General features: G+C 36.6%; 1 protein-coding gene across 2 annotated transcripts; it reads right to left on the bottom strand.

Annotated features, from left to right (window-relative positions):
- On the bottom strand, positions 1 to 19913 carry LOC134240507 (choline transporter-like protein 1). 2 transcript variants are annotated; one of them, XM_062722601.1, is made up of 20 exons: positions 19798 to 19913; positions 11716 to 11823; positions 9926 to 10068; positions 9589 to 9825; positions 9386 to 9497; positions 9180 to 9243; positions 8596 to 8704; positions 6754 to 6874; positions 6190 to 6237; positions 6012 to 6083; positions 5462 to 5528; positions 5303 to 5364; positions 5069 to 5175; positions 4920 to 4973; positions 4756 to 4842; positions 4561 to 4676; positions 1107 to 1273; positions 514 to 606; positions 329 to 421; positions 1 to 224 (listed from the first exon to the last, which is right to left on the bottom strand). In XM_062722601.1, the coding sequence occupies exons 1-20, from the start codon at positions 19834 to 19836 to the stop codon at positions 114 to 116; spliced, it is 2010 nt and encodes a 669-aa protein (XP_062578585.1). In that variant the 5' UTR covers positions 19837 to 19913; the 3' UTR covers positions 1 to 113. The 2 variants fall into 2 exon arrangements, with proteins under 2 accessions (XP_062578585.1, XP_062578584.1); XM_062722600.1 differs by having other exon boundaries at positions 19783 to 19880.
- Positions 19914 to 20007: the final 94 nt, after the last annotated feature.

The raw sequence follows: 20007 nt of genomic DNA, 5'->3' as shown, positions 1-20007 counted from the left end.
TGTGCTGGGAGAATAAAGCAGTAAAAATGGTTCTGTGTCACAAAGTTCTGTTGTGTTTGCTTTTCCACAGTTAGTCTTAATACTGGAGCTATTTCCCAGACCACCTCTCTCCCTTACACAGTAGCCAGATCTGTCTCTCCCTTTGTTGGTTTGCCTTTCTTCTTTTTTTCTGTCTTCTCTGTGCATTTCAGGGTCATCATTTTCTCTGTACTCTGTAGGAAAATCTGGAAGAAGGGATGAAATGAATAGAAATTCCAACTTTAAACAGGTCTTTGCTCATCAGTCATGTAATACAGTTGATGATGTATTTGATTTGTAAATGACATACCAGAAGGTCTTTGCTCATGTAATATGGTTTGTTTATCCCGTCATTTTCTCTACAGTCCTCGCAGAAACACAAGAAAATTGTGTCGATCGTAATCTATGAAAAAAAAACATTAAAAATCTGAATATTTTACTAGTATTTTGATAATGAACAACGAAGTAACGCTAAATATAGACGTAAATTCTTACCTCGTAGACAAGGAGAAAACAATGCGCTATGGCAAAGGCAACCACGCAGCTAACGGTGATGGGAACAAATGCAAAATTGACATCTTCATGTCCCTACAAAGGCGGATATCGTCAATGTCAGATCAGGCTCACGGATTTCGTGGGAAAGAAAGAAACGGGCATTTGAGTATTGTAAAAGGGAAGGAGGCATAGTCAGCCAGAAGGCATGATGACGATATCATCAAGACAGAGGTGTTTGAATCATAATAACGCTTTTCTACCAATATTGAAGCTTGAATAATGGGTCCCTTTTTAATACAAGTATTAATTTTTCTTAAAAAAAGAATTGAAAAATGAATAATGTAAGATAATTCCCAAACGTCATGGGTAGCTAATAGAGAAAGTACATGACATATGGTTGAAGTTCTAGACTTGCCACACATTTAATCTTAATTGAATATACTAAGTAACTAAGGAACGAGATCGAAAAGTTTCATCTAATAGGTCTCCATATGATACAACTCTCTTTTCTTGAAAAATAATGGTATGATACCGTACGTAAGAACGACGGAAGTGGATTCTGGATATTTGTACAGTATATTCTGCCGACTTACTCGGAAGAATTCGTTGCCGACGACAAGGACCACTGCTACAGTGCTGAGCTTTCCCAGAAAGAGGACGAAGTCCCCGATAGAGTTGATGGCGGCCACTCTCAGAGCGTTCTCCAAAATCAACATGAATGCTTTTTTGGCTCCAGTACAGAAAGAGTGTCCGAAGATAGCTTCAATGAAAAGAAATGTACTGAACTGTCACAGCAAGCTTTTAACAAGAGGCCCAGGGGCCACAGCGCTCACCTGAGCACATCAGCTAGGAAAAAAACACATATCAGATCAGAACTGTAAGTTAACTTAAGTGGGGGGGGGGGGGGGGGGGCTTGAATTTTAACCCCCAAGGGGATCATAATTTGAACAAACTAGAATCTACATTACCTGAGGATGATTCCATATAAATATTACTAATCATGGCTTTGAAGTGCTTGAAAAGAAGATTTAAAAAGGTTTCCATATAATTCTATGTAAAACTTTGGTCGGCCATTTTGGCCACACCCTTACCCCCGGGGGTCATGATTCAGGGGTTCAAAATTCCTCAAGCCCGACGTCCCGGACTAACAAATTCCGGATCCGGACTCGGCATTTAGAATTCACCAAAGTCCTGGGACTTGGCTATGTTTCTTGTTTATCTTTTTTTTATAAGTTAAAAAAATGATCGTAAAGCTAAAAATAAAGCAAATTCTCAAATGTATGAAGTAAAAATGTGGGTTTGCGGGCATTAAAATACCCATACAACATTACGAACGTTTCGAAAATACAATCCGTCTTTTTATTTTCCGTTGCGGTTAGACTCTTGCTTTTACGCAATTTCTCATGTTTCCTCCTATATGACAAACGGCATTGAGTTTGTTAAATTTCGGTTTTAGCTGTGACTTACAGCACATTCTAATATCTATTTATTGTAACAGATGGTTTATTTAGTAGTGAGTATATATTTGTAAAAGTTATTGTAATGTACCAGTAATCTATCAGTCTGGTATTGTGTTGAAATACTCATGTATGACTAATAATTGACTATATGACAGTTTAAGGAGGAAAAATAAAACATATATTAATCATGTTAATACATATAGTCTTTATTCATTCAATGCAACAAATGAAAATAAATTATAAGTTACATAAATTTAATGATGTATAGGTAAATATGGACTCTGAAATTTCTTCCTGGGACTTGCCTAAAATTTACTCTTTAAGTCCTGGACTTGACCATGACAAAAAAAATTTTGAACCCCTGTCATGACTTGAACAAACTTGAATTTAAATTACCTCATGATAATTTCACATTACTTTCATCTTTCCTGATTCAATGTTCCTTGAGAAGAAGATTGTTTTACGATTTTTCCTACATATTCCTATGTAAAACTTGATCAGCCATTTTGGCCCCGCCCTACCCCCGGGGGTCATGACTTGAACAAACTTGAATCTACATTACCTGAGGATGATTCCACATGAGTTTCATTTTTCCTGGCCCAGTGGTTCTTGAGAAGAAGATTTTTAAAGATTTTTCCTATATATTCCTATGTAAAACTTTGATCGGCCATTTTGGCCCCGCCCTACCCCCGGGGGTCATGACTTGAACAAACTTTAATCTACACTACCTGAGGATGATTCCACATGAGTTTCATCTTTCCTGGCCACGTGGTTCTTGAGAAGAAGATTTTTAAAGATTTTTCCTATATATTCCTATGTAAAACTTTGATCGGCCATTTTGGACCCGCCCTACCCCCGGGGGTCATGACTTGAACAAACTTGAATCTACACTACCTGAGGATGATTCCACATGAGTTTCATCTTTCCTGGCCCAGTGGTTCTTGAGAAGATTTTTAAAGATTTTTCCTTTATATTCCTATGTAAAACTTTGATTGGTTATTTTGGCCCCGCCCTACCCCCGGGGGTCATGACTTGAACTAACTTGAATCTACACTACCTGAGGATGATTCCACATGAGTATCATCTTTCGTGGCCCAGTGGTTCTTGAGAAGAAGATTTTTAAAGATTTTTCCTATATATTCCTATGTAAAACTTTGATCGGCCATTTTGGCCCCGCCCTACCACCGGGGGTCATGACTTGAACAAACTTTAATCTACACTACCTGAGGATGATTCCACATGAGTTTCATCTTTCCTGGCCCAGTGGTTCTTGAGAAGAAGATTTTTAAAGATTTTTCCTATATATTCCTATGTAAAACTTTGATCGGCCATTTTGGCCCTGCCCTACCCCCGGGGGTCATGACTTGAACAAACTTGATTCTACTCTACCTGAGGATGATTCCACATGAGTTTCATCTTACCTGGCCCAGTGATTCTTGAGAAGAAGATTTTTTAAAAATGCCAATAATTTTTCTCTTATTCATGATTATCTCCCCTTGGAAAAGGGTGTGGCCCTTCATTTGAACAAACTTGAATCCCCTTCACCCAAGGATACTTTGTGGCAAGTTTGGTTGAAATTGGCCCAGTGGTTCTTGAGAGGAAGATGAAAATGTGAAAAGTTTACAACGACAACAACGACTACGACGACAGACAACGGACAAATTTTGATCAGAAAAGCTCACTTGAGCCTTCGGCTCAGGTGAGCTAAAAAGGAATAATGATAAATAAACAATATTATAAAAAAAAATCAAAGGAAACAAAAATGTACCCAAAGTAAGGAGTATTCTTATTTTTTTCCTGTAAAAATGATATCTTAAAATTATCTTTCATGAAATTTGATGGGGCAAAGATCTGGTACTAGGTTGTGGGTAAAATCCCGGTGGCGACTGACTGAAGTCGATAAAAAGTAGACAGCAACTGTTCCTTTGCCAAGCGCTTGGCACTACAAAGAGAAAGTTGCGGGTCCTTCGGCTGCAGCCCTCTAAAATTTAGGCGCAAGCTAGCTCCTTATCAAGAAAAAGTCGCCAATGAAAATTTTTAGTCGCAAGGAAAATTTTTCTCAAGCGCAATTTAGACATGTGGACGTACCATGATGATCCCAGAAAGAGCCCATTGGTGACAGGTGCAACAAATAAGAAGGTGAACAATTGAATCTAAACTTGAGAAAAAAATGTTGAAAATATTTATAGTTTCGAAATGATGATCGGTTAGTCTTCTTTTAAAATGGTCGCCAATATTTTGGCGACTGATAGAGAAATTTTTGGCGCCATTCAGAATTTCTTAAGGCACCATGGCGACTAAATTAGTCTCCAGTTAGAGCCCTGGGATGAGACCTTAAAAACCAAGGTCACATGTCATGACAGGCGTTAACACAATAAAGTTTCTTCACTACAAATTTGAAGCCCTTCACAAAAATCTCTATACGTGAAAAAAATTCTCGAATGGAATGTTATTCAACATACAATTAATCAATTTCCTCACCTCAAAAGCAACTTACTGGTTTTACTTATATTCTAATGCTAATACTAGTATTAGTAGTGTGTTTCTAAAAGTAACCAATGCCTTATGAGATTCACACGATACTTACCTATTTCAATATAGGCGTTTCTATTGAGGTATGCGAGGAACTTCTCAAAACACCAAAGGCAGCACTGTAACACCTTGAGAATAAAGTCCACAACAGCACCGCTCTTATCCCTCAGTCTGCAGAAATAAAGAAGCAAAGGTTTTAATTTATACGTAATGTAGTGAGGGATTTAGAAATGATGAGAGACTGACTTACCTGGACTGAATATACGCCAGAATTAGTCGAGCCAAACGCACCAAGGCGATGATGAAGGACCCAAAAGCTATGGACCCCATATGATACCTGCAAAAATAAACTCATGGACACGACTCAAATACAAATACAAAAATAGTTTTGGTGTTTTATTAATATATTTTCACCTCATAACTCTCCATATTCCTGTCAGTATCGGACACCCCATGGAAGACTTGTCTCTGAAATGGAGAAAGACGGACAAAAATTACGAATCTTGCAACATTTAGATAGATTTACATAAACTGAAAAAGGAACGATTTTCTGATTAAGGTACCTTTTGAAATACCAAGTAGCAATGGCACTTGCTATGACGAAATCTTGACATGCAATAATGAAAGCAGTGATCCACAAAAGGCCAAAGATCTGGTACCATCGCACATACTACAAAAATGAAACAACCATACCAGTTATGGTTTGTGGAGGGATTTTTTTTCTGAGAAATTCATCCATACCAGATAGTAATTTTTTTTAGCGAGACTGATCATGTGGTTTGTCACATGACCATTACCTGCCAAGCCCCCTCCATCTCGTAAGTCACTGTCTGGGTTTGGTTGTTGACTACAGGTAGTCCTGAAAGACGATAATGAGAAATACTTGTGTTATAACTAGTATCCATGTTTAGGAATTTAACAGAAGAATGGAATGGCTCTATTATGTATTGGCTTACCAGAAGTCTCAATATACACCGCTATCACAGCTAGCGCCACCACAGTCCCAATCAGTATCAGCAGCGTCTGTTAATAATCAATGTAACGGGAGAGGAGAAAATGCAGCGGACCAGACCGGGATTCGAACCCTGAAACTTTACCAACTGAGCTATCTGGCCACCGGCGATCGAACCCGGCTGACCGCCACATTCCTCCCTCCTTAAAGGTCTTTGGCCCTCCAAAGACCCCAACCCAGGCTCCCTGGCAGGTCCTTCACCTGTCATTTCCAGGGCATGGCACGGCACCAAATGTAACGGGAGAGGAGAAAATGCAGCGGACCAGACCGGAATTCGAACCCTGGGCCCCTGAAACTCAGGTGCTTTACCAACTGAGCTATCTGGCCACCGGCGATCGAACCCGGCTGACCGCCACATAACTAAACATGAGGAGACGGGTCTCTTAGCTGGGTATAACTTATTTGGAGATGATATATATATATCAATAATAAAATAGAATAAATAATTTTCTCCATGAAAAAGACACAATTGATGACGTCACTGCAGTACTCACCCAGACGGGTTGAAGTAGCAGACAGGGCACACATTTCAATGCCTTCCCCGCTTCTTTGAATAGCTGCACTACCTGTGCAATGGTGTTTAATGCACTGATCAATCATGTTCTCATATCAAATTAGCACTAAATTACATTTATAAATACATATACAAGTGTAATATATTCAGAACCTCACCAGCTGTATTCTCTTTCTCATGATGAGCAACACAAGCAGCAGTATCAACTGTAAAAGTTAAAAACGGCCGATTACTGTCTTATTGTCATAGCTCTCTAGCCTTTACTAAAGATCTAGATAAATGCATTTGTCGCTAGAACTTCAAGCGTTCATACAACTTTACATTTTTTAAAAAACATTAGATAAAAAGTTAACACGTTTTAGTGAAAGAAATAACGTTATTCCACTGGCGACCGCGGCATAAATACCTTCCCTTACTCAACTGGCAACCGCAGCATAGATATACCGTTTCTCCTCTTGTGACCGCAGCATGGATAATTCTTGTTTTAACGGTCGAACGCGGCATAGATAGGCTACTCAACCGGCGATCGCAGAATAGATACCTGCTGTTCTCCACTGCTGAAGGCAGCATAGATACCTACCGCCATTCCAATGGCGACCGCGACATACAAACCTACGTTACTTCAATGGCGACCGCAGCATAGATATCTGCCGCTATTCCAATGGCGACCGCGACATACAAACCTACCGTTACTTCAATGGCGATCTCAGCATTATACCTACCGTAACTCCACTGCCGACTGCAGCATAGATAAGCCAAGTCTGTGTTTTCTCTTTTTCAGCTTCTGTTTGTTCTGTTGCACTAAGACCCTTGTATCTCTTATCAAAGTGATACCAGTAGTACCTTCAGAAAACAAATCAACATTTCTAGGCAGGGGCGTAGCCAGGGTTCTTTTGATGTGGACGCCTGGATAGGCTGGGGGTTTGGGGGCCGCCTTAATGCAAAGCCCCTGGAAGCTGGTGAATTTTCGATGTGCATGTTTGACCCTTCTGATAGCATTTTTCTTATCTTTTTCGGTTTGTTACGCAGCCAAATTTAAGGTCTGTTCTTCCCTTGTACAAAATGCGGACAGTAACTTAAAAATGAGAAAAGATCTGTCCAAAAGCGAACCCACTAAAACAATTTTAGACTTTTGAAGCTCGACAAAATACGTATGGTAACTATGGTAACGTACGACAGTTGGTTAGAGTGGTTGACTGGTTTAGACAGACCACGAAATATACTATTGGTTTTAAGGTAGTACAATGTATTACGGATGTCAATACTTAAACAGGCCTTATTATTTTTAAGGTTAAACTGAATTTTACCAATTTTTCGATTTTTGATGTTCATATATAAAGCTGAATTATGATTTTTTAAGTCTCGCATGAATCCCATATTAGGTTAATTTTTTTGGGGGGGAGGGGGTGTATCGTTACAGAAGTTAAGCATTGCGGTTGGAAGTTAATTTCCATTAATAGAAATTGAAATTTTTGGCATTAGATAAAACTATCGATTGTTTTAAGGGAACCGACTGTGGTTTAATTCTGTGCAATCTACAATAGAGAAACTCTTTAAGAATAATTACACTTGGAACAAGATGTGTTTGTGAAACACTATGCGCCCGGCGGCAACAAAGTTCTAAAAAAGCAATTTTTAGCAAATGGGTCTCGGTCAAGGTCACACAATCATTGTCCTTGGTGTCAGTTTAAAGTGCTTAATTAGTGAAGTACGCATACCAAATATGAAGTCTCTATCTCTCACGGTTCAAAAGTTATGGCGAGAATTCGAAAAAAGCTATTCTTAGCATATAGGTCACAGTCAAGGTCACAAGGTCATTGACCTTGGTGTCAGTTGAAAGTACTTAATTAGTGAAGTGTGCATACCAAATATGAAGTCTCTATCTCTCACGGTTCAAAAGTTATGGCGAAAGTTCGAAACGCTATTTTTAGTATAAAGGTCACAGTTATGGCGAAAGTTCGAAACGCTATTTTTAGTATAAAGGTCACAGTCAAGGTTACAAGGTTATTGACCTTGGTGTCGGTTGAAAGTGCTTAATTAGTGGAGTATGCATACCAAATATGAAGTCTCACGGTTCAAAAGTTATGGCGAAGGTTAAAGTTGACAACAAACAGACAAACAGATAGACAGGACAAAAACAATATGCGCCCCGAATAAATTCGGGCGCATAAAAACAATCAGCAATATTCGATAGTAAACCAAAATCCGGGAAAATCTTTTGATTTCAGTTAGGTGTATAATATCGTATTTCCCCCCCCCCCCCCCAAACTGATTCTGTTGATTTTCATTTATCTTTTTTTTCGTTAATTCTAAATTGTTTCTTAGTATTTTTTTTTATTTCTGAAATTATAATATACTAATGATATTTTGCAAAAATGATGACTACGCTTTACAATATTACGCCTATCTCGCTCTCTTCTCCTCTCTCTCTCTCTTTTTCTTTTCTATTTTTTTTCGAAAATGATGTGGATGTTTGTGCGTACAAAGGTATGCCTGGGTACGCGCCTGCTAGGCAACATGAATTTTGATATTTTAAATATCTTTGAAATAGTATGGCAAATCACCAGCAATATCCGGTGGCTCCTATAGAGAAGATAATGACGGTGAACACGAGCATCCAGATGATGACAGCCGCTAGAAGCCACATTAAGACCACCACCAGAATAGAAGTCCCTGTTGTAATAGACCAAGCCACATCATTAGAACCACGTGGATATGACATAAATTACCAATATTCAGGCACGTAGCATCGTTTTTTAAAGTGGGGGGGGGGGGCAACCATAGAATTTTTTTTTACTTACCTGTAATAGTTAACAAGCAAAAAAAAAAATTAAATTGCCCAAACCACGAAATCCTATTTCGTGAGGGGCGGGCGGGGGGGGGGGGGGGGGGGGGGGGGGGGGGTGGCCAACTTTTTTCAAGGCCAATTTCCTTCCACTTCCAATTTTTTTTTGCATACAATACTACATTTCCTTGATATCACTATACTGTGGTAAGAAGTGAGGGGCCAACCAACCTTTCAATGGACATTTTCAATAGTAAAGGTAATATTGGGAAGAAAGTGGGGGGCCAGGCCCCCCTAACCCCCCCCCCCCCCCCCCCCCCCGTTGCTACGTGCCTGATATTTGCATGTAAAGTCGCCACTTACCAAAAGCTGTTGCAGCAAGATACAACATTTCTACCCAAGTGTTTTTCAGATCAGAGATGACTTTCTGCAAAGCAAACAAATTTGTCATATATTATAAGCTGCTTTTTTGGAGTACTACTATTATTTTCAATTAAAATATTCTTTGTTCGTCTATGTAGGATTTAGTTGTCGGAGAACGTGGAGAATTAGGGAATTGTTATTTTTACCTGAGTGAAACTCCCCCCGGAGATGCCGTTAAGCAGAGATGTAAAAGACCCGGACATTCCTTTGATCATGGTCACCACATTATCGGGAATACAACGGTAAAACACACTAGTACTACAAGAAAATTGGTGAAATATTAATTCCATATTTCCACTTAAGAAAGTTAAATTTTGATCTAATTGGATCAGCTTTATGGTCTACGTACTGTGGCGAGACTGGAGTGAGACAAACATCGTTATCGCTGACGTAAGACGCGGTGTCATAGCGACACAGGCTGATGTTGGTACGCGTCATGTATGCGTCCGCGTCTGATGCCGACCCTAGCGTCTCGTTTGGACAGAAGGACAAACAGATGACAATGTCAGGATCGTTACTTATCGACGGAACAAAGTGTGTGGTCAGTAAGGTCATGTAGTAGTTAGGGTCAAGGTGCAAGGTCCTCCTGGGAATGAAAGAATAGGAATTAAACTGTCAGCAATAAAACTTGAGAATATACTGTATTTATATGTGAAGCAAAAATTTAAAAGGTTTTTACGACTTACATTTTCCCCACCATGTTCCTGCCTGACAAAGAAACTCCGGGAATTGGCGCGTTTTCTTTGTCGCAGATATTACCCCAACTATCCACGCCGTAAATCAGACGGTAGGGGTCTCCCTGAGAAATCCCGCGGTACGCAACATAACCCTGTAATAAGATAAACTCAGAGTGTACGTAGAAACGTTGAAGTTTTAGCTTAATTGTATTGTAAGAGCAAAGCACCCTGCCTCATGGATTTCAAGAAACAACATGCAACTTATACAAGATCTTATACAGGTAAGATGAAAAGAAAGGGGGTTGAGATCTGCATTGAACGCCGTAGGGTCGCGTAGGGTCTCCTAGAACGTCAGAGGACGGCGATCACTTTGGGCATGCACAAAGTACGCGCCGTGTGATCGCGGTCTGATAAGAACGCAGTAGAAACGTAGTATGATCGCCGTAGCAGCGCGGTGAGATCTCCAACAATGTAGTGGGAGCTCCGTACGAACGCCGTGAAGACGCACATGATCGCGGCACGAACGCAGTATAGAAGACTGCGCTTCCACGGAGACCTCACGGAGATGTCGCGGAGTCCTTGGAGATGTCATTGCGTTTCTATCGCGTTTCTACGGCGCTTCTAATGAGATTTATCGTCTTGTGATTTTTTCGACTGCGATGACACGGCGACAGCACGGAGTTGTCACTGCGATCGTTGCGCTCCCGTGGCGTTTCTACAGCGTCCGTTGGCGATCACAATGCGCTTTCACGGCGTTGTTAGAGCGTTGTCAGGCAGCTCACAAAACAAGAGCAATGGGATCATAATTCCAACGTATTTGATTCATTAGGAGCATTTAAGTAAAACCTGGAAGAGAAAATTACACCAGAACTTGCTCTGTTGTTTCACTTAAATTCTGTAGAAAACTTTTCAGTGTGTTTACTTTTTTTACGTTCATAATAAAATCAAAGAAATTTTAACAACACATCTGAACCGATAAAAATGAAAAAAAGGAGTTTAATCATAAAAGTATAAATAATTTAGTACTAAATTATTTAAATAGAACATTTTTAATTACTAGTATTAAGAATTTTTCTTGGCATGATTAGAAGTCTTTTCATCGTGTAACTTGAATCTTTAAACAAAAATGTTTTACATTCTTGCTGAAAATATATCAATGAGTATAGAATGCATTGTGAACGTATTGTGAACGCAGCCAACGCAGTGAGAACGCCGTGAACACGAGGTGAAAACTCCTAACGCGCCGTGAAAACTCCGCGGAAGCACAGTCAATCGCCGAGAGATCTCCGTGGGAACGCAGTAGAACGCCATGAGACCGACGTAGAATCGCGACCGTCGCCGTAGGAACGCTGTGACATCTTCACATTGTGAAAATTTTACAGAAATTTGTGCAATTTTCCTGCGATTCCACGGCGATTTTAAAAATTTTACAACGCCGTAATGACTCCGTGTAAACGTAGGTCGGTGTGACAGGGTCTTAACAGTTATTGGGGTCCAACTTAGTCCAAGTATTACGTAAAAAAAGAACAGCAAACATTTATTTTCCACAAGACAGTAAAGTGGAACATGCACAAACGTCATCCAGAGAGACGTAGGATAGATGGTAAACCAAATACAACATATGGATGGGTACTACAAACAAACTGAGCCGGGAGTGATTTAAATCTGATTCTGAACTGAGGTGGAGTAGATATATAGGAATTAGCGGGACAAGATAGAGGCAGTGTATCGGGGCTTTTCAGTGATTACAGGACGGTTAAAGTAAGAAAATTACGAAACAGGGAGGGGTAAATTCTTACCATGCCACCAATATACAGGACAAAGATGATGAGAAAAATGACGTCACGGCATTGCCTGTCAACGATTGGTCCGTCATCTAACTCGGGTAATTCTTCATCTTCTTCAGCCTAAAACGTGTTAATAAATGTTCTCAATAATATTATTTTATCCCAATAGATACCACAGATTCTGACAAATGATGGAATAATTTTCATATTTAGTTTCGATATTTTGATAGAAAAAGAGGTTAATGATAACGCAAGTCGTGATGTTAAAGGTGATGACTCTATTTTTCCCATCGTCAGCTTTTCTTACTTGTGTAGCGATATATTTATTTATTATCTGAATATGGGGTGTGTGTCTCCCTGTGATTCGATACACATGACCATGCTCTACGTTTTAACGAGGCAAGCTATTGGCAAACAAGTTGACGAAGCAAGGATATCAACGTTCTCGTTAAAAGTCATTATTTCGCTAGCTGCAATAATGTAGCCCTCTCCCTCCTTTTTTTTTTTTTTTTGGGAGAGGGCTACAACTCCTTAGGATCACCGTAATGGTGCAGCTGCGGAAGCGATTCGCTCCCGCACGGATTTCGGCTCAAATTGTTAGTAAATGGCTATTTTATTAACATTTCTTACCTTGACTCCAAAAATGCAGTTATCCAAGACATAAATCAATCCAAAAATATACAGAACAATCCATATATCAATTATTTTTCGTGTATGTCAACATCACAACTTAAATTTATCCGCCATGTTTACTGACCTTGACAGATTTTATTCTGGGACAGCCAACGAGATTAAGGATCTATAAGGAGCGGATTTCTTTGGAATTACCTTATTTTAAGCCTAAATATCGCTGTTTACGGAAAAATAACACATGGAGTGATTTTATTTATCGATGTTTAGTGATACTATTCATCACAATTACTTATAAACACCGAAACCTGCTTTATTTAGTTTTTTTAAATTTCAAGCGCAAGTCTCGGTACGTCACGCGTGAACTGTCATGGCTGTTGAAGATAAACACGAACTTGGCGAAGATTTATTTTACATGTTTTTCGCGTTTAACGGGTTATGTTGTCGACAGTGAATAAAAATCTCGTCTAATTAGATGTAAGTTGAATATAAAAACTATTTTTTCTGCCTGCCGTCCCCCGTATCTTAAAAATATTTTTGCACCATTACAGAGATGCTGTGGAATTGTAGCCCTCTCCAGAAAACATCAGATAAAAAAAATCAGAGAGGGCTACATTATTGCAGCTATTATTTCGCATGTTCCATGGTCGATACGGTAGGCTTGTCAGGATGTTAAATTACATTAACTAAATTTTATGCTGAACGATAATTTTGATTCCAAGATATTTAGACCATCAGTAAAATTATCTGTCAACCTAGGACTTTCAATGAGGTGTGGCATTCTTAAAGCTACGTTATTAGCGCCTCTCAAATTCTCATTTGTTAAGAAATTAATAACATCAGCAATTTAAATTGTTGTTGACAACGTTGAGATGACTTAAGCCCCGCCTATCTGCCGTACGAAACGCTGTGATTGGTTCCTTGTACACTCGTTGACATTCGCCCGAACAGTGAATGAAAGGCTGCGTAAATTTCAGACGCTAATTAACTTCCCCGTCAACGCGCGATCGGCAACGCGGATAGTTAAATTCAACTACATGAGGAAGATGAGGTTAAATAAAACATTATTTTGTCCTATTTCCTCGCAATTATCCTTCAACATTTCTGACTTTTTAAATGCTACTAGACATGTTTAACACCATAAAAGTCCTCTACGCATTAAAAATCACCATATATTATGTTAAAGTTAAGTTTTCCTTGAACGTGACAGCCCTAACCGTAAACGTGACACATGAAGCTCGTTTAAGTGGTATTTCTTACCTTATTACGTATACCCGAAAGTCCAAAAGGCACATTTGCATTGTAAATAGGTAAATCATAAATGTTCAATCCGATTTTAAGTTCTTCATCAAATAGAAAGCGTTGAAATAACAGTTTGAAGTGAACACATACCAAACGTTTTGGCGATCGGCAACGACCCTATATGCGATCGTACAACAAAGAAATCGTGCAACTTGAAATTTATAAAATACTTTTAATGAAATAAAGTAATAGATAGCCATGTGGTATGGGTGGAAAGTCTGTCGAAATGGAACGAGTTATCGAGCATTTGCTTTCGAGAGGGAAAGAGCGAATTCAACTGACGTTCTTGTATATTAGTTGAATAATGTCCGTATTTTAAGAGAACAAAATTTAAAAGTCCATGGAACCCTAAAACTTGATATTATTTGATTATTGTTTAAGAGGCAGTCCGCCGAAAAACCAGGCAGGGTTGTATTAATAGGCGGCACATTAGCGAATGTGACGAATAAAAATTTTATTGAAAACAATATCAATGTAGTCCAAATGGAATAATGTAATCGAAGATTTGTTTTAAAATTGCTTATTTAGTAAAATATCCTTTTTTTTTTCAGGAAATAATATAAACCATTGAATTTACTATAAAAATAACGATCAAAGGAATTTGAATACTTATTTTACAGGACTATTTTCATGCTGAACTAAATGTGTATTTACGTCTTTCAGTTTCAATAATAAAATTATGTATTACAAAATACTTTTGATAATTATTATTCAAAATATAGAGATTTTTTATGAAATTTTGCGATGTCAATATTATGCCGTGGCATGTACGGTAAATCTGCTAAACACCTTACTATCGAAATCCTAGTGAAATATTTAGAATATATACACAAAATGAAATTATTTAACAAAAAATTACTACTTTATTTTCAATATAGAAATTCATTTTCGCCTCCAAACGTAATATTTAGATTAAGATTGGCAGTATTATTCAGGTTGAATCCACGTTTCCATTGATGTATCAGTGACGTCATATACCTGACTAATATTTCGTCACAATGAAATAGTTACAAGTTTTCCACAGAAGTTTGTAAATTCTTTGCATAAAAGCGCAAAGAAAAAGATTAAAAATGAATAATGTCTCTTTTTCTGTTCAGTTACTCTTCACTTGCATTATCCTACATGTTAAATAATCATATATTTTTATATAAAATGTTTTTTTTCACGGGGGGGTGTCTCAGTTAAAAAATTTTGTACATGTAAAATTTTTTAAACTTTTACTTAGGCTATGCGTACAAATAATTAATTGTTTATATTGAATATTTCTTTAAAATTGGGATGTGAAGAATTTTATTTTTTCTTTTATTATGTGAGGTCAATTTTACTAATATTAAAAGGTATATAAAATAGTTACAAGTTTTCCAAATTTAAATGTAAATTCTTTGCATATCAAAATAAAACTATTAAAAATAAATAATTTCTCTTTTTCTGTGTCAGTTACTTTTCAGAGTGCATTATCCTACATGTTAAATAGCGGTTGTCATATATTTTTATATAAAATGTATTTTTTTTAAAATCATTTAGTTCATACTTGCGAACCGTTACATAACAAAAGCTGTTCGTAAAAGTAATTTTGTACATGTCCGATATTTTGAACATTTTTTTAAACTGATTTACTAAACTATGCGTACAAATAATTAATTGTTTATATTGAATATTTCTTATAAAATTGGGATGTGAAGAGATTTTATTTTCTTTAGATTTTATAGAATGAATGTTTTCGATAAATAATTTGAATTCATTGGTCAAAGTTATTATGTTAGGAAATTTTTCTTTAAAAATAATAACTTTTTCTTGTATAATTTAATTTTGGTTTTTATTCATTTTTTGATGAAAGCGATAAATCTGTGCGCCAAAAGACATGTCAAATATTTGAATTTCTATTATTGTTTTTTAGACCGCACAACGTGAGAAATTGCAATGCATGCAGATGGAGAATACATATAAAATTAGGAATATAAATTACCTTTAAATTGGTCTATACTTTTTTTTCAATTTTATTTAATTATACTTACAATTACTTTCAAAAATTTAGAAATAATGATAATCATTGTATATCACACTGTTTTGAATCTGCGTCTGATTTGATGTTTATTCATTTCTCGCAATCGTTTAACAGTTTGATTTTATTAGAATTACATAAAAAAAAACTAATTGAAAAAATCTTAATAAAATAATCAGAATTAATGCAAATTGTATAAATATAGAACTTCTTCATAGTTTGTTCATATAACGCAAACGAATAAACCCCCTATACACATTCCTGTAAAAGACGCGCACTTAGCGTTAACCCGAAATATTGAAAAGCCCGCAAAATAATGTCAAGGAAATTGTGACGTCGTTTTAATCTCGCAGTGACGTTGTATTTTTCTGTACATTGACGTTTACCAGGGTTAATGAATGTATATTTTTTAAAAAGAAGTTACCGCCTTGCCCCCCCCCCCCCCCCCCCCCGTCCCGGCTTTTTGCTTGCGATTTCTAGGCTCTTAAATAATAATACTATACATGAAATAACTTATTTTCTTATTAATATAAAATTAAATTTTATAAGATGAAAATATAGGGGAAATGGCTTTTATAGATGACAGGTTTAAAAAATTTGGATAAAGCCGAGACTGTGCACATTTAAAAATTTTCAGCATTTAGGTAGTGCAAGTATATTTTCGCCAATGATAGAATTGAACTCTTTAAATCACGAGAGAATTAAAAAAAAAACTTTAGTTGGAAATAAGATAAGCTGTTTACTCTCAGTTGTTGCATAATGCATGTACAAATACTTTGATTTTTTAATACCGAGTATCAAGAAATCGAACAGATGTTATACATGATTGTAATCTTCATGTTCGTAAAAGACATTAATACTTTAAATACATTGTATAAACATTTGAATCCATGGATAAAATAATTTTAAAACAGTTGACTAACTGAACAGTTAAAAGACCAGCATATTTTTTTTTAATACATTAAATGCAAAATATTTCTAGTTTTACGGTAAAAACAAACCATCTTCTTTCCTCGAAATAAAACCGACATGACTGTTTGAAAATAATGCAAGAAGTGTAAAGTTATAAAACTAAACAAGTTGCCAGTCCTTGGACATGTAAAAAAATAAATCAAGTAATTTTTTATATAAAAATTGAGCCAAATTTAACATTACAATTAAATTTCCTTCTTTATATAATTCTGTACCGTTATTTGAAAAATTGTAAAACATAGGTAAATTTGACTCCTTTTATTTCTCTCTATATACGGGGGCCCACTATTTTATTGAGTGACTGTTTTATTTGTATTCATAATAACATGAGAAAAAAAATCTGTCATTGAAATGTATTGGGTTTTATAACGTAATGAAAATTGGATAATGAATTCTGTAAAACTTTTTGTTAAACTCAATTTTGGACCACATATTTTTTTCTAAATAAATATAAATTGGAGTCTTAATTACTAAAACTAAAGATAAGAGTCTATGGTATAAATAATATTTATAGACACATCCAGGTTTTGCGTATCTGGTACATATAAAACAAAATAAAAACATGAATTTTTTTTAAACACATGTTGACCTTTTTGCACTTAAAATTGAGCACTTACCAAAAATAGGACTAGAGGAGCACTAAAAATTTTTTTGATATTGTCATGTGTAAACACTTGCTTTAATAAGTCTATATGCAAAAATTAATAAAAATCCATGACATGCGATGTGCCACCCATTGCCTGATTTTCAGTGGACTACCTCTTAAAACAGATACCTATAGAGTGTTATAGGACCGAATTTTAGCAATAAAGAAAAAAAAAAAGTTTTATTGTCTATGAAATGGCAGTTCAATTACAGGAGTTTGCATACATATCAAAAACTGAATTTTTTTCAGGAAATAAAAAAGATATGTATTAATACTATAAAAATAACGATCAAAGGAATTTGAATACCTAGCAATTTTACCGAATGTTTTCAGTAAAAATGTGTTGTACACGCACGTGTTAATATAACATCATTATGTATTACAATATATTTTTTAATTATTATTATTAGTAGTAGTATTTTTTAAAAATTAATTGCCAATTTCAATATCATGCACGTACATGTACAGTGTAGAATCGGGGTGGGGTGAAAAAATTTACTTTCATAGGCGTAAAAAGCAAATTGAAGGGGGGGGGGGCAATTTGAAATTGGGGGGGGGGGGCTAAACCAATAGACTGGTTGTCCCCCTTTTGCAGTATATAGTCAAATCCAGGTAAGGCAGCAAGAAATTTTTGGATAAAATTTGGTCGTTCAAGAACTTGAACCATAACACCCCCTTCCTCCTTCCCACACAACACATTTCCGAAAATTGAATTTTGAGTTTAGAAAATGTTCCTTTACTTACACTTTGCATGATAAACCATCTCAGATATTTAGGTTTTTTTTTGGGGGGGGGGGGGTGACACTGTTATGAAAATTGAGGTAAATTTTCTACTTTACATTTTTTTAGCCATCAAACTCTTTTTCAATTTTATCTCTTTAATCTATGTAGTTAATTTCAATTTTTTCTTTTATTAATGGAGGACAATTTTAAGAGTTTAAAAGGTATATAACAATGACTGATTGCCTAATTTAAATGTAAAATATCTATTGTATATCAAAATAAACTTTTGACAACAAGATTTTCTGATTTGTGCTATTCTTATTTCGTGTGTTGTACGATCGCTCTTTCTATGTTGTACGATCGCTTCATAAAAAGATACATGTCGTTGACGATCGCCTCGCGGTTGTCAAATTTTCCAGATAAAATTTGTTTTAAGATAATGTATGTAGTTTTAATTTTAAAATCATTTAGTTCATACTTGCAAGAACCGTTACATAACAAAAGCAGCAAATGTTCGTAGGTAATAACAACAATAAACTATTTCAAAGCATGAAAATCTGATATTTTGAACATTGTCGATTTGATCGGTAGCATTTGCACAGAAACTGTGAAACAAATTTACTCTCGGTAAATCCTAAACTGTAGATAATTATCTAAATTAAATGTTTTCTAATTTTATTTTCAGCTGGTTACACTCCAGCACATACAAAACTATTTAAATTTACCCCCTACAATACTTTCTTCTTCAATGTTTTGATCTGCGTTGCCGGGCCGATCGCATCAGCGTTGCCGATCGCGCGTTGACAGGGGTGATTAAGTAACGTCGAGAATGTCACGTCTTACTGAATGTCAAAGGATAACAGAGAATTGTACTCTTTAGTCTTTACACACTGAATTTCCTATGAAATTTACCGTTTGCCCAATCATCAAAAGTGCACATAGCGGGTGTGATGGGTCGACTGTTTTAGAAGTCCGTGTTTGCTCTGCTACAACTTGTATTTATTACTTGTTCTGTTCCAAATTATATTGTTTAAATGGACTTTTGAGCTTGAGTACTATATTTGTCTTCTCTATACTTCATACTTTCTCAGTGAAAGTATCCAGAGTAAAAAATCGAAACAGAGGACCCATATATATTGTCTTTGTCTATAATATGCAGTTTCTGCTTAAAAGTAAGAGAAAATTGGAACAAATCCATTAATGTTTGTTTGGTTTGTTTTTGTGCCAACGTGCGCGGATCTAGAGGGGGGTCGGGGGGGGGGGTCAGGACCCCCCCTGGAATTTACAAGGATAAAAAATGTATATACTAAAGCCAGAAAAGAAGTTACCATGGACCCCCCCCCCCCTGGATTACGCTGACCTCCCTGGTAAACGCGAATAGGTGTGAAATTGGTATGAAAAATAGAAGATTTGAGGTAATAGAAGTCATAGCTTACCCACCCCCCTTCCACGAAATAGGTTTTTTGACTGGGGTGCCCCCCCCCCCCGGAAAAAAATTCTGGATCCGCGCCTGGCCAATTTCTTCGAAACCTACGCGCGAAGGTGACTTTAAACGTAGAATTTACTTTGGACAGCTTTTACGAAAAAAGAGTAAGAAAATACGTCTCTATTCCCTACAAAAAGCGAGAAAAATCTCTTGTTATAAAGAGTAGGCCCTATTTATCTATAACGTTGGAAAATTCTCGAGAGGGGGCATTAAACAACATACATTACAATCAATCTATCTATCTATCAACCCCCCCCCCGCATCATTCGTTGGTCGAATTTTAGTTGTTGATATTGTTATGCAACGTGCATATCTTACATTAAGTGGTTTCACCTTTGTAGTTCTTGTTTTAGGCCTACAGCAGCAAACCATCTTCTTTCCTCGGCATACATACGTCACATGACTGTTTAGAAAATGACGTCATCATGGTTTACCTTCTGAACAAGTTTAAGTCCTTGGAATGAAAAAAAAAGTCTAATCAGTCTATTTTTTAAATAAAAATTAAGCTCCAAAAATAAAGCTGTAAACAAAATCGACCTGAGA

The sequence above is a fragment of the Saccostrea cucullata genome, unplaced genomic scaffold (assembly GCF_032062105.1).
Source record: "Saccostrea cucullata isolate Sc308-1 unplaced genomic scaffold, CSIRO_AGI_Scuc_v1 ctg175, whole genome shotgun sequence".
In the NCBI taxonomy this organism is placed as follows: domain Eukaryota; kingdom Metazoa; phylum Mollusca; class Bivalvia; order Ostreida; family Ostreidae; genus Saccostrea; species Saccostrea cuccullata.
Note: the sequence above shows the minus strand (reverse complement) of the source record. Positions and strands in the feature narration are given on the sequence as shown.